A 13474-nucleotide genomic window follows, 5' to 3' on the forward strand; every position below is an offset into this window, starting at 1 on the left:
CGCAGACACAACCTCGGGGCCCGGGGGCAACACCACAGCGTTAGGAAAAGCTACGTCTACGGGAGGGTTAGCAGGTGAAAAAACACTACCCTGACTCCTACTCCCTGAAACACTTCTGGAGGAAGACCTCCTGATCCTATCCCGCTCTAACTTTCTCACATAGGAATCATAAGTCCTCCAACTAGCATCAGGCAAAGATTCACACTCCTTGCAACGATCATTCAACAAACAAACATGCCCCCTACACCTCGAGCATACAGTGTGAGGATCTACCGAAATTTTCGGTAGCCTCACCTTACAGTCTTGCACACGGCAAACTCTATAACTAGAAGAACTAGATTCAGACATCTTAATCCAAGGAAAAAACAAAGCCAAATCCAAAACAGTCCACAATTGCGTATGCCTAGCCACAAGTCCAAGTCAAAAAACCAAAAGTCAAACAAATACTTAAGTGACAACCAAGTTAACGAAATCCAAGACGGAGGTACTGAAAACAGGTGTTAACAGTACCGGCGACAGAGAAAATCTGAATAGAAAATGGGAATGGTTCCTGATACCCGCCTCCCAGCGGCGGGAATGGGTACTAACCACCTGATCTCCCACTGCGTGTGTCGTAAGTTTTGAAATTCTGTCGGACTATCAGAGAATACAGCTATATATATATCTGACAGGTAAGTCTCATGAACAAAATGGGAAAATAAGCAGCTATTTGTCTTTTGCAGCAAGTTTTCAGCCTAAAATGTGATGGCTGTTGTTAATAAACATAGTTAATGTTTATGGTTATGCAGTACTGACAAGGTAGTGGAGTTGGGGTATGGAGTTACCATTTTACAAAGGTTGAGTAGTATTTGACCTCTGGATTGACAAGGTAGGAGAGTTGGGGTATGGAGTTACCGTTTTACAAAGGTTGTTTTTTATTTGACCTTATCCAGCAAGGCCTTGGCTCTATTACTGCAGATAAATTTAAGGATTACTGTAATTTTAGGTTATAAAATAATGATGCATATACAGTATTACAAGTGTTTTAGTAAAGATAACATTAAAATACAGTACACAGGCATGGATAGTGAATATTTGTGTATTGCACCTGTTCTGAAGAGCAGTATCTTGACTTATGACAATTTTCTTACAACATGGTTCTTGGTCTCTCCACCTATTTTAAATAAAACGATACCCATGTATCTCTGGTGAATTACGCCTTTCTTGCCCTTGACTAGCAAGGATTTGGTATAATACATTTCATTTGATTATAAGCGAGCAATACAGAAAGTTCACATGAACTAAAAGATTCACTTTGTACCCTTTCATGTATTACACATTTCCTCAGCACATTCTAATATACCATTTGTTGAAGTTGAGCTATCTACCACCTTTTCTTAACCTCAACTTTTACTCAAACAAATTACATTTACATGTTCTTCATTATCAATAATTTATTTATGCTAAGAGAGGTAACTCTCTCAGGGTAAGAATAAAGTAAAAGTCATATTGTTAATTAAGTTCATTTGCCAACACACTAACAGACAGTCATGGAGATTTGCCCTTCAAATCTCACTCTGATTTCCCTTGGTGCGTTTAATTCTCTTTTGAGACCTGTGACAGCGATAAACTTCTTATTCCAGATACTGGCCCAAACTTGGAGAAGTTGGAATGACCCACTCCACTCCTTCTGTATGGCTCGAGGCACAGATTAACTAACCAACCTTCGCCAAAGGATAGAGTAGGCTCATTTAACCAGAATGCATCTGGAATCAAAAAGCCAGTAATCCTCAGAGCTGATAAATAGCCCTTCACCACAGGGATTCAGGGAGAGACCAGAACGATGCCAAATGAGTCACATCTCTTGACTGCCCGCTCCTTCAAAGCTAACTTCCCTCTGTGGCTGAATGCCTCAGTCCTAGTATCTTAACCCAGTGCCAATCTCCCCCTCCCCCAGTTGGTACAACTACAGGAGCCATCTCTTCAGAATTAAGGCATAGTAAGGAATTCAGGTTGTCCAGTCACTTAACTTTCACTTCTAAACGTTTCCGTTTCAAAGTGCAATTCTTACATAGACCTGACCTGTCATGTTAAACTCAGTGTTTTATGAAAAGAGGATTTCTGTCGCCCTCAGCGCTAGCTTTTTATCCTCGCTATTAATGTTAATTCATCCAGTGATCGTTTGCCTTTCTCTATTGCAGAAAGGAGTGCTTGCTGCTGTGAACCCCTCTGCTACAACTGTATGTTGTTGGTTGCACCGAGGAAATTCCAACTGCTACCTTATGAACCGTGCCATTGAAGTGTAATTCCCGGTACCCAGCTAACATCTATTATTCATTTTATGTGCTGCAGCAGGACCCCAGTGGCCCGGCTTATTCCTCCTATCTTCTGATTTTGTATTGTAAATACTGTAATTTAGTTATCCTAAGAGTTTATCTACAGAATCCTCTAAAGTAGAGCCTTCAACCCTTGTTCCTTATTATTATTTTTACTCTTGGAGGTGATACAGTCAGATTAGCTACATCCTTTGGTAAGTTCCCTTTCCCCCCACTTTCAGGCGCAAGACTTATCATTCATCCCTTAGGCAAGCAGTATCAGAAACCTGGGTTCCCTCACCAGTTCTGTTCTCTATTCTACCTAGACACCTTAGCAAGCCTTCCTCCCGAAAGAGATTTTATTGTAACACTGAAGTTTGTTTTAGCAGCTTTTCATCCCTTTCCAAATATTCTGTACATAACATTTTTTTCTTCAACAATTCCACAAACTTAAGACTCTACCACTGCAATGTTTCCTTCTAACCTTAAAACAAACTCAATAACAAATGCATTAGGCTTTGACCATAATTTTATACATTACGATAATGCACAGAATAAACGGGTTTCCCTATCATTTCATCAGGTAATAATAAAAATGAACATCTAATTTCTCTCCTAGCTGAACTACTACTCCATCAAAGAAGACAAACTATATTCATTGTGTTGACTTCAATGTGTGGTGGCATAGATGGCACTGGGAGGACTGATGGTCCATTCCTCATCAAATTAATTCCAACCTGTGAATTCTGAACAGTGCAAACATTACTTGAAAAGTACCAAAAACTCTCGCCACACTTGATTAGTATAACTGTATCTAAACCTTGAACACTAATATTTAAATTACAATATATTTACAGACATGTAATAAAATAAAATTATGACCCTAATGCCCCGTGTTGCATTTGTATTTAATTACCGACAAATGACTATTGATTTCTACAAATATGGAAGAGTAGCATGTCATTTACCTTCCAGCTAACTATGTATAAGTATGAGACTTGCACATAGAAGGGGCATAAAATTTGAAGTAACTTTCCTTTTCCCTATACATTCAAATTTCAGAAAATTTTTATTTAGAGTGGCCTCCTAGCTATCATACTTGATCTATTTCTCTTTGGGCATTAAATGACAACAGTGACACTGTGAGTAGTAGGCACGCTCTGGTGAGAAGTACTCACCAGACAGTGATAAAAAAGAATCTTCTTTCTTAATCTGATAACTTTTCTCTGGTACATACCACCATTCCACGCAACTTTATTAGTTTTCATTAAATGGTTTTTATTTAATATACAGTAATGGAAAATCGTATTTTATGTAGAGTATATCAAAGGCAATGCTTGATCTAAAAATAACAAAATCACATTCATAGCTTACCTGTTCTCCAATGTCTGTTGACAGCCACATCATAAGTTGCCTTAAGTATCAAGAAGTCTAATACATCAGGCATGTCATGGTACTTGATGGTAAATGAATCTGAGGTAAGCTTACCCGTTCCAGCTTCTAAAATACCAAGTTTAAGGCAACACAATCTTGGTGGTTTTATCTCGTACTTAATTCCTATAATTTTTACATATTCTTGGTCCTGAAAAAAAAAAAAATAAAAATAATGTTATAAGAGGAAAATTAAGCTTTAGACCTTACTAGTATATACAGTGCTTGTAATATAAAAGCTATACAAGGATCACTGCTGTAAAAAGAGCAAGTAAAGATTTCAGTAAAAAGCTGCCTTAACCCTTTTGCTGCAAGCCTGTTATCACCACTAGTGACAAGATGAGTGTTCTGCTAACCATATAACAGACTAATTTTCTCCCTTGTATGTTTGTATTCAGATAGTTATTTTTATTACTTTTAAAATATTATATTGTACTATTGTATTATGTCATTATTCTGTATTATATTGTACTATTGTTGTTATAATGTTTCATTATAGTAGTAGTAAAATATGCAAATATTTAGGTAACTATTCAAATACTGACTTATGTAGCTTTTATTTCTCAGCAATTCATTTCAGTGTGATACCTCTCAAACCATGCAGTAAAGTAATGCTGTTTTTGTTATTCAGTTTGAAAATCTATTACAGACCTTGAATGCCTGTTCTTGGCCAAAAATTTAATGTGGAAAAACCTCACAAAAAAAATTAAACATAGACTTGGCATAGTGTAAAAAACATGAATTTATCTCCAATAAAAATTTCAGAACACCAATTTTTACCAAGTGAATCTTCAGTGGTCTTCCACTCACAAACTGTATCATATTTTCTTTGTTTACTCAGAAACATGAATTTATTTTCTCCAATAAAAGTTTCAGAAGACAAATTTTTACCAACTGAATCTTCAACGTCTTCCACTCTCAAATTTTAACATGTTTTCTTTGTTACTTAATTATTATTATTATTATTATTATTATTAGTATTATTATTATTCAGAAGATGAAACCTGTTCATATTGAAAATGCCTACAGGGGTCATTGACTTGAAATTCAAGCTTCCAAAGAATATGGTGTTCATTAGGAAGAAGTATGAGGTGGTAAAGAGAAATACAGGAAGGAGCAACCTCACTTATAAAAAAAAGAAAAAATAAATTAATTTGAGATAAAAATGTATTGAAATGCAAGTACAATAGTATTAGGTTAGTAATGCATTGAATTTTTGTTTGAACTTCTGAAGCTCCAATTGCACGACATCCTCTGGGAGGCTGTTCCAGAGTCCAATGGTGTGAGGAATAAAGGACCTCTGGAACTGAGAAGTTTGACAGTGAGGCACATTTACTGCATACTGGTCTTGTTGTTCAGTGAATCTGGTGGCTCTCAGTAGGTAAAGGGGATCAGGTATCAATTGTGAATGTGAAGGACCTCTGTTAAAATACAACTTATGAAAAAGTGACAAACGAGACCATCTGTCAATGGCCCAGGTCATAACTGCTAATATTAGGAAACAGAAATCTACCACCGTGAACCACTCTATCTAAAAGAGATAAATCCCTGGCAGAAGCAGACATCCACACTGGAGAACAGTACAGGCAGTCCCCGGTTACCAGTGGCCTTGGTTAGCAGTGATCCGGTTTTACAGCGCTTGTCTAGTGACGATGATAAATGGATCTCCAGTCATCGGTGCCAATCCCCGGCTGTCAGCTCCAATCCCCAGTTATCAGCGCCAGTAACTGGGGATTGGAGCTATTATCACTGATTCTCAGTTATCGTCTCGCCATCAGGAACGCAACCCCCTGCTGATAACTGGGGACTACCTGTATTCTAGCAAAGGAAACACAAATGACTTAAAATGGGTTGCACTGATTCTATCAGTTACAAATTCTGAAATAACAGTGAATTTTCTTTAAAAAGAACATTATTTTACTAATAACACAATTGTTATCAAGTACGTCACTCATGTACCTGCCAGTGAGGTAACTCTCCTTTCTTGGGTAAAAACTGGGCAATCAATTAATACATGCTTTACTTTTAAAACTTCTCCACTTTGCATTAAGTATCTTTGGGTAGCATGCGTATGTCCTATACACAGCCTCGTTAAAATAATGCTAGTCCTCCATTGTGGATGATCTGACGACTGCCATCTCTTAAATGAAGTCCAAATGGCCTTCAACTTTATACTACCAATTATGTTTTCCCAACCAATTTGCCACTTCCTTCTCATATAGTATAGATATGAATAATTTGCTTAAAATCAGAGTTTGGGAGGTTTATGAGTGCCTGATTATATAAGTTTATAGATTCTTTAGCTGCCTTACCAGCTCTCTCATTTCCATCTGTATCCATATGAGCAGGTACCCAACAAAAGCTCACCCTGATACGCTTGCGGAAGCACAGGAGGGCCAGCCATTCCTGTACTTCTTGTACTAGGTGGTGGAAGGGAATCAACTGTTTTAATGATGATAAATGACTACTTGAGTCAGAATATATGATAAAACATTCATCATTCTTTCCTTTGTTAAAAACATATTTTACAGCTTCAAGAGCAGCATATAATTCAGCCATGAATATCGAGCAGGAAGGGGGCAATTTCTTCCTGATTACACAATTTCCTGCTACTACTGCACAGCCAACTCCATCCTCCAACTTATTGCCATCAGTAAATATGCTTTGCCCTCTGTGTTGGATTTATGCTCTGCCCTCTGTGTTGGAGGGAATGCTGAAGAAATTCCCTTCTAATTTCTTCATTGGAAATATGTTTCTTCCCTCCAACAAGTAGGCATATATCAGTAGGTGATTTGCACCAAGGTGAAGATTTAGGGAATGCAACCTGCGCTATTGGTATTGCCATTATGCCAACATCTCTACTTTCTCTTTCAAGTCTTACCTCCAGAGGTTTGGGTATTCGTTGTCTATTTGCTGCCTGATCTACTGGAGCTTTCACACACACAATTTGGACTGCTGTTAGAGGTTAAGGATTTGGATATGTATCTTAAGCTTAGTTCATTCCTGGGGATTGAAAGAGGGGTCTAAGCCCGAGGCTACGTATATAATAGCTACAGGGGAAGTGCTGTATGCCCCTGTACACATCCATAGTCTAATTTTTCTAAGATAGTTTTACAAGATGATCCATAGATTTGACAGGCATAATCTATCTTACTTGAGCAAAACGATATGTAAAGCTTAAGCATAGTGCATAGTTTTTTGGTCTGCCCCCCAATCAAAATATGATATAACTTTCATTATATATACTGAATGTTTAACTCTGTTGGTGTCATTTATGTGAGAACCAAAAGTAAGTTTTTTTATTAAATATCACCCCAAGAAACTTAACTTCATCTTCATATGGTAAGACATTGTCTTTCAACAAGAGGGTTGGTATCTCCTCTCGTTTTCTAGTTCTTGCGAATCTGATGGATTTATTTTTATGAGGTGACAGCTTAAATCCCATAGCATCTGCCCACTTTGAAGCCGCATTTATTGCAGTCTGAACCTTCCTTGCAGGCTTGTGCAGCAATAGATAGCAAAGTCATCTACAAATAATGATCCTTGGACCCCAGTTGGTAGGTGATCCACCAGACTACTGATTGCTATCGCAAACAAGGTAACACTTAGCACACTACCTTGAGGTACACCTTCTTCTTGTATATAAGAAAAGGAAAATGCAGATCGAATGTGAACTTTTAGGTAGCGATCTGATATAAAATCCTTAATGAAATAATACATATTGCCTCCAATGCCCCAAGAAGCCAACTGCTTCAGAATACATCCCTCCAAGTGGTGTCATACACTTTCTTCATATCAAAGACGACTTGGTTCTGGATGGCAAAAGCATTTTGGCTTTCCCTTGATAACATTAATAGGGGGTCTATAGTACAGTACTTCTATTCTTTCTGAATCCAAATTGCCTATTGGATGAAAGATTTTTTGTTTCTAAATACCAGACCAATCTGTTATTCACCATTTTTTCAAATAGCTTACATACACAATATTGTGAGCTATAGGCCTGTAACTCTTAAGAGTTAGTTCTGGGTTCTTACCAGGCTTAAGACTGGGGACTACAACTGACGTCTTCCAAGACTTTGGAGAGGTATGAAGTTTCCAAAGATCATTAAGGGTATCCAAGAGGAAGCCCCTACTAGTCTCTTTAAGGTGCTTTAACATTTCATATCTAATATCATCCTCTCCCAGGGACGTTGATGACAAGTTAGCTAACGCATTCAGCATCTCATCCATGGTGAAAGGTATATTGAAAGGTATTATTGGATTGAGGTAGAACTATTGATGTAGAATTTTGGATTTGCTGAAATTCAGGAGTACTGTGTTGCACTAGATACTTTGGCAAAGTGCTTGTCAAACATCTCTGCCACTTCTTTAGGATCAGATATATATATACATTCTCCACCTTTAATATAGATAGTGGGTCTGGAGTGTATTTACCTCGCAATTTCCTGATCTTATTCCAGATTTGGCTAGATGGTGTTTTTGCTGAAACCTCTGAGATGTACTTTATCCATGATTGTCTCTTAGCCTTTTTTATTGTTCTTTTTTGCTTTGCACAAGCTCTGGCATACGCTACTTTGTTTGCCTGACAGGGTAATCTTAAATATCTACAAAAGCATGTTCTAGTGACTTTCTTAGCAACTGCACATTTCTTATTCCACCCAGGAACAGCTGGATGCAGTGGCAAACCTGCAGTTCTAGGTATACATTTACCTAAACTATCTAGTACCACTTCAGTGAAGTGCTGATAAGCTTGAATTGGAGAAGGAAAGTCCTTGGAATCCTTTTAAATGTGCGTTAATCTTTCATATGAACTCTAATCTCCTTCACCTATTTTCCAATTTGGGAGGCATAGGGATGGAGTATCATGAATACAGTATATTTCAGATGTATGGGCCAATGGTCACTGCCATATTGGTCCTTGCTTACTGACCACTGGTATTCTAGTGCAAGAGCCGAGGAGCATATAGTTAAATCTATGGCGGAAGAGGAATTATGGTATACATCATACCTTGGTGATACATTGCTCAGTAAAATTTATCATTCCTGTCAAGTAACTGCTCTCAATAATGTTACCCCATCTATCACATACATTGCCACCCAAAAGAGTATGTTTTGCATTAATATCACCCAATAGTATGAATGGGGATGGCAGTTGGTCAATTAGGTGTTGAAGGTCAGAGATATCTAATTGCCTGTTGTTACCAGACATATCATATAGGTGATCTTCCAATCTAGGCTGTAGATATAGAGAGAACACAGAGTGACCTTTTTATCTGTATAAATCTGTACAACACAAGCCTGAAGTATTGTATCAGGTTGGATGATGCTGCATAATAAAACCTGTGCCTCCTTGAGCTCTTTCTCCTGGTTAAGGAGATCTGTAGAAATTATAGTTTAAACCATCGTTATATAATTTGTCCCCAATTTTTGTTTCTTGGAGACATATTATCTTTGCCTGTGAATCCCTGATTAGTGTTTTGTTCAGCACTTGAAATAATACCGCTACAGTTCCACTGTAAAATTGACATTATTTATGTTTAAGTTTTTAGAGTCCTTTTCCTTGTTAGATTTGTTTCTTTGGGATGTTGATTTATGGATGGTCTTTGGATCTGTGGCTTTCCATTGGTAACATTATTTTCTCTTTTGCTATTTACTTTAAGATGAGGCTAGGTCTCTGCTACTGTGCTTTTTTTAATAAAAATACTGGACTCCTTTGGTCTCACTGAAGTGCCAGTACAGTTCCTGTTAAGTTCAGGGTTACCATCATTTTTATTTTGGCTGTGGAGAGATGGAGGGGAGAAAGAGGGGGGGTTCTTTCTCCTGTACTTTATTTTTGTCAAATTCCTTTTCTTGGAGAAGAGAATCTATTTGCAATACTTCATCTATTGTTGGGAGATGGTAAAGATATGGGTAGATTTTCTTCACCAGCTGGTGATGTATCTACCTTAAGAGGTGACTTACCCCCTTTAGAGGAGAGTGCTCTTGCCTTGCCAGACTGAGCACCTGACCCAGAGGGTTGGGCCTCTACCACAAGGGATGGAGCAACTGTTACAAAGGAAGAAGCTCCTGTACTGACTGGATCCCTTGTGGTATTCAGGGGTAAGGGATTTAGAGCCCTAGCATAGCTCTTAGTTGTTCCCATTTGTCTTTTTGCCTGACCTATGTAATGTGCTCAGCATTTGCTTTATTTATTGCTGCTTGCTCAGCTTAAAATTCTTCACAATTTTCACCACTGGATTTGTGATCCAACTGACAGTTAACACAATTTGAAGCCAGAGAGTATAAACCATGTTCAGGAGCTGAGCAATTAATACAAACTCGAGGGTTTTTACACACTCTTGATGAGTGGCCAAACCTGAAGCAGTTAAAACACTGGATAGGTTTTGGGTTGAAGGGTCTTACTCTCATTCTTTCATTTTCAAATGTAACATGGGATGGCACATTTGGATCCTCGAATGTCATAATGATCATGTTTGCACTAGATATCTATTTTACTTTCCATACTGATGGTGGGCTTATTTCTAGGATTTCTTCTTCTGTGAAATCATACAGGTCTTTCTCAAGGATTACCCCTCTCTCATGGCTGAAGTTCATGTGGGGTCTGATCTCTTTTAGCATTTCAATATCATTAACCTACATCAAACTCAACATCTGTGACTGAGTCTTTGATTTCACATGAATAAGAATTTTTCCTTTACCAAATCAAGATATCTCACCACTCTTTATGCTTCCAACTTTCTCCTGGAGGTACCTCCTAAATTTATAATAGTTATATTTTTCTTCCTTTGCTGCTGCTACCAGCCACATAGGAGGTTTGGGAGCCCTTGCTGAAATGTGCTTCTGTTGGCTTTGATGTCTATCTACAGCCCATTTAGAAGGTATATAGACATCCATATTTCTAGTTTTGTCTGTCAAACTTCCTCTTATGACAAATTGGCATATTTCTAGTGTCTCAATATTACAGCTGGCTTTGAAAGCATCTTCATACTTTTTAAAAGTAGCCCAAGCTTACCACTTTTGCTTTTTAAAAATAGCGCAAGCTTCCCACTTTGCTTCTATTTCAAAATAGTTCACTCTAATTTCTGTTCATGGTCCAAAGGTACTCACAGTAGTAGAGATGGTTTCATATTCACATTTGACTGGTAGATCCTCAATATACAATACTCTCAAGTCTTTCACATTCATTGATGTAATATTACTTCGCTGTGTACACATGCAGGGCCTCGGAACTGAGCTAAGGGCTTTGCCAATCTGGCATACTTTGTCCTCTTGAGTTTTGTCCCATTCAGAGTGGGGCAAGCGTAGTCACCCTGCATGTGTACTGGAGGAGGATAAAAGTCAGCAACCCACCACAACTCCTACATTGCATATCCACTAACCATCGAACTTTTGGCCCTCACAATGAATATGGACCTTGTGGTATCCCACCACTCAGCTGGCTTCAAATACAATGCCAAAGAAGCACCCAGTAGAACCTCTCTGAAAAGCAAGAGAGAAAACTTGGAAGTGAAGAATAAGGTAGGCAATAAAGAAGGATAAGGTTATGTGGGTCCACTAAGATAGTAGGGTGGGAGATCACCTTTCTATTACCTACCCTAAATCAGGGCGTCATGTTAAAAGCACAGCCATTTTCATAATCAATGCCACTCCCAGGTCTACAATGAAAGAAGAGGGAAACATGACAAATTTTTAATTAATTTGTACTTTTCATACCTAACAGACCTGAGGTCTTAACATTAGGATAAATCTTCTGGCACCAGCCGGAAACCGGTTTAAAAACATTAGGGTAAATCTTCTGGCACCAGCCAGAAACCAGTTTAAAAATAATAAAAAACTGTATATGCAAGAAATATGTGGCATCTGACATCTGATACACAGATGAGGTAGAAGCAGGTCAGAGACCCAGCTGGAACCTCACGACACACTCAGGCTTTCTTCCAACCCAGGATAAGACATAAGAGGGGTGGCTAGAGGTGGGCAGTCTATGTTAAGACCTCAGGTTTGTTAGCTATGAAAAATACAAATTAATTAAAAATTTGTCATTTGTTCATATGCAGCACAAACCTTTGGTTTTAACATTAGGATAGACTCACACTTGAAGGGAGGTATGAGAATATGAACCAACTGGAGGTTCGGCACACCTGATCACTCTTCCTAGAAATTAGAGTTCTAAGGAAGAGGACCTAAGCCTCTGAGTTGTTAGATAAGTGGGTATCTAACACCAAGTCCACTGGGTTAAAATACAATGCAGTCAAAGAGAACTATATTTGCTCAAGCAACAAACCATGTCAGCCAAAAGTAACGGGTTTGTCACCACTTCTCACTCCCCTTGCTGGTGAGAGAAGTACAGGTTACTGAGAAGCTAATTTGTATGTTGTATGGAACATAAAAATGCTGTTACAGTATGGCTGCAACACACACTGCATCAAGCCAGTTCCAGCGTATGATGTGTCTTATTCTTCAAAAGTGCCCGTAGGCAGAGAAGAAAGGAAAAAGGGAAAGAAAAGAGACCACTCATCTCACTCCCTCTACACTATCATCTTCGGCAAGATACAACTTGTTGAGCAGCCACCACCAGACCCAAGGAAAAAGTGTCCAAGGACCTGTGGGCAATGTCCTTCAGGTAGAAGAAAGTGAAAGTGGTTTGATGAAGCCAAGAACCAGCATTCAAAATCCTATGAACAGAAAAGTTCTTAAATGTCAAAGAGAAACCCCGTCAACGACACCAATCACAGTAGACAGCCCACTTGCCCTGATACACGGCCGACGAAGATCTCCTGAGGTAGCCGGACATCTCAGTGGCTGGTCGGCAAGAAAACCCTCTCGCTTGTAAGAGATACTGGATAACCTCCATCCGTGAAGAGACAAGGATCCTACTGACTGATGGTACCCTTCTACATGAGGTTGGCAGAGAAGATTATACCAAGGGGGAGAGTAGAGGCAGAAGATCTGGGACCCACTCTGCTTGGGGACACAAAGGAGCTACTAGGGTTATCCTGAGATTCTTAGAACTCATCACTCTGTTCAGGACATGATGGATCAGGCAGAATGGAAGGAAGGAGTAAACTTCCAGGTTGTCCCAAGCAAATTCTAATAAAAGATAAGGCTGTTCACTTGCTGCGAAAAAGTAGCAAGAGCCCTGCAATGACGTCATCTAGCCCACAAAATGCTGGGTCTGTTACATGAAACCGAGTCAGTCAGCAATGAGCCAGTGTTGTGTGCAGAACTCTGGCTGCAGCAATCAAACATGCCTAGCAATTGTACTGTTAGTGGCTGCACATGCAATTACGAAAACAGAGACAGAACTGTTTTTCAGTTTCCCACAAGATGAGGCTTTGAGGGAAAAGTGGACCCCATTTTGCAATAGAGAAAATATGAACTCCTCGATCTGCCGATCCCCAAGAAACTGAGAACACTGAAAGCTGACCCGGTACCAACACTCCATCCTCCAGCATCTAAAGGTGAGCCCCTAAATCTAAGTGAGCCTAACAATGACACAGTAACTCAAACTCTAAATTTGAGTATAAGTATTTTGCTGATACTAAACGAAGGACTCGTAGGAAACTCAAGGACAAAGTTTAAGAATGTTCCTTTAAACATTCCCGTATATACTTTGTGGAATAAAAAAAAAAAAAAAATAGTTATTGGGTTTTTACCAGCAGTGTTTGTATACCGTTTTTGCTAGTGAGAATTATACTTCGATAAGTCAAACTCGTAGGCTTAGCCTATAGGCCTACTCAATTTTAACA

General features: G+C 38.8%; 1 protein-coding gene across 4 annotated transcripts in view; it reads right to left on the reverse strand.

Annotated features, from left to right (window-relative positions):
• BRWD3 (bromodomain and WD repeat-containing protein) overlaps positions 1-13474 on the reverse strand; it is a 234317-nt gene that overhangs the window by 109538 nt on the left and 111305 nt on the right. For all 4 annotated transcript variants that reach the window (XM_067133568.1, XM_067133553.1, XM_067133545.1 and 1 more), the window contains exon 18: positions 3669-3876. In XM_067133568.1, the coding sequence (XP_066989669.1) occupies positions 3669-3876 (208 nt within the window). The remainder of the gene's footprint in view (positions 1-3668; positions 3877-13474) is intronic.

The sequence above is a fragment of the Macrobrachium rosenbergii genome, chromosome 3 (genome assembly GCF_040412425.1).
Source record: "Macrobrachium rosenbergii isolate ZJJX-2024 chromosome 3, ASM4041242v1, whole genome shotgun sequence".
Lineage (NCBI taxonomy): Eukaryota > Metazoa > Arthropoda > Malacostraca > Decapoda > Palaemonidae > Macrobrachium > Macrobrachium rosenbergii.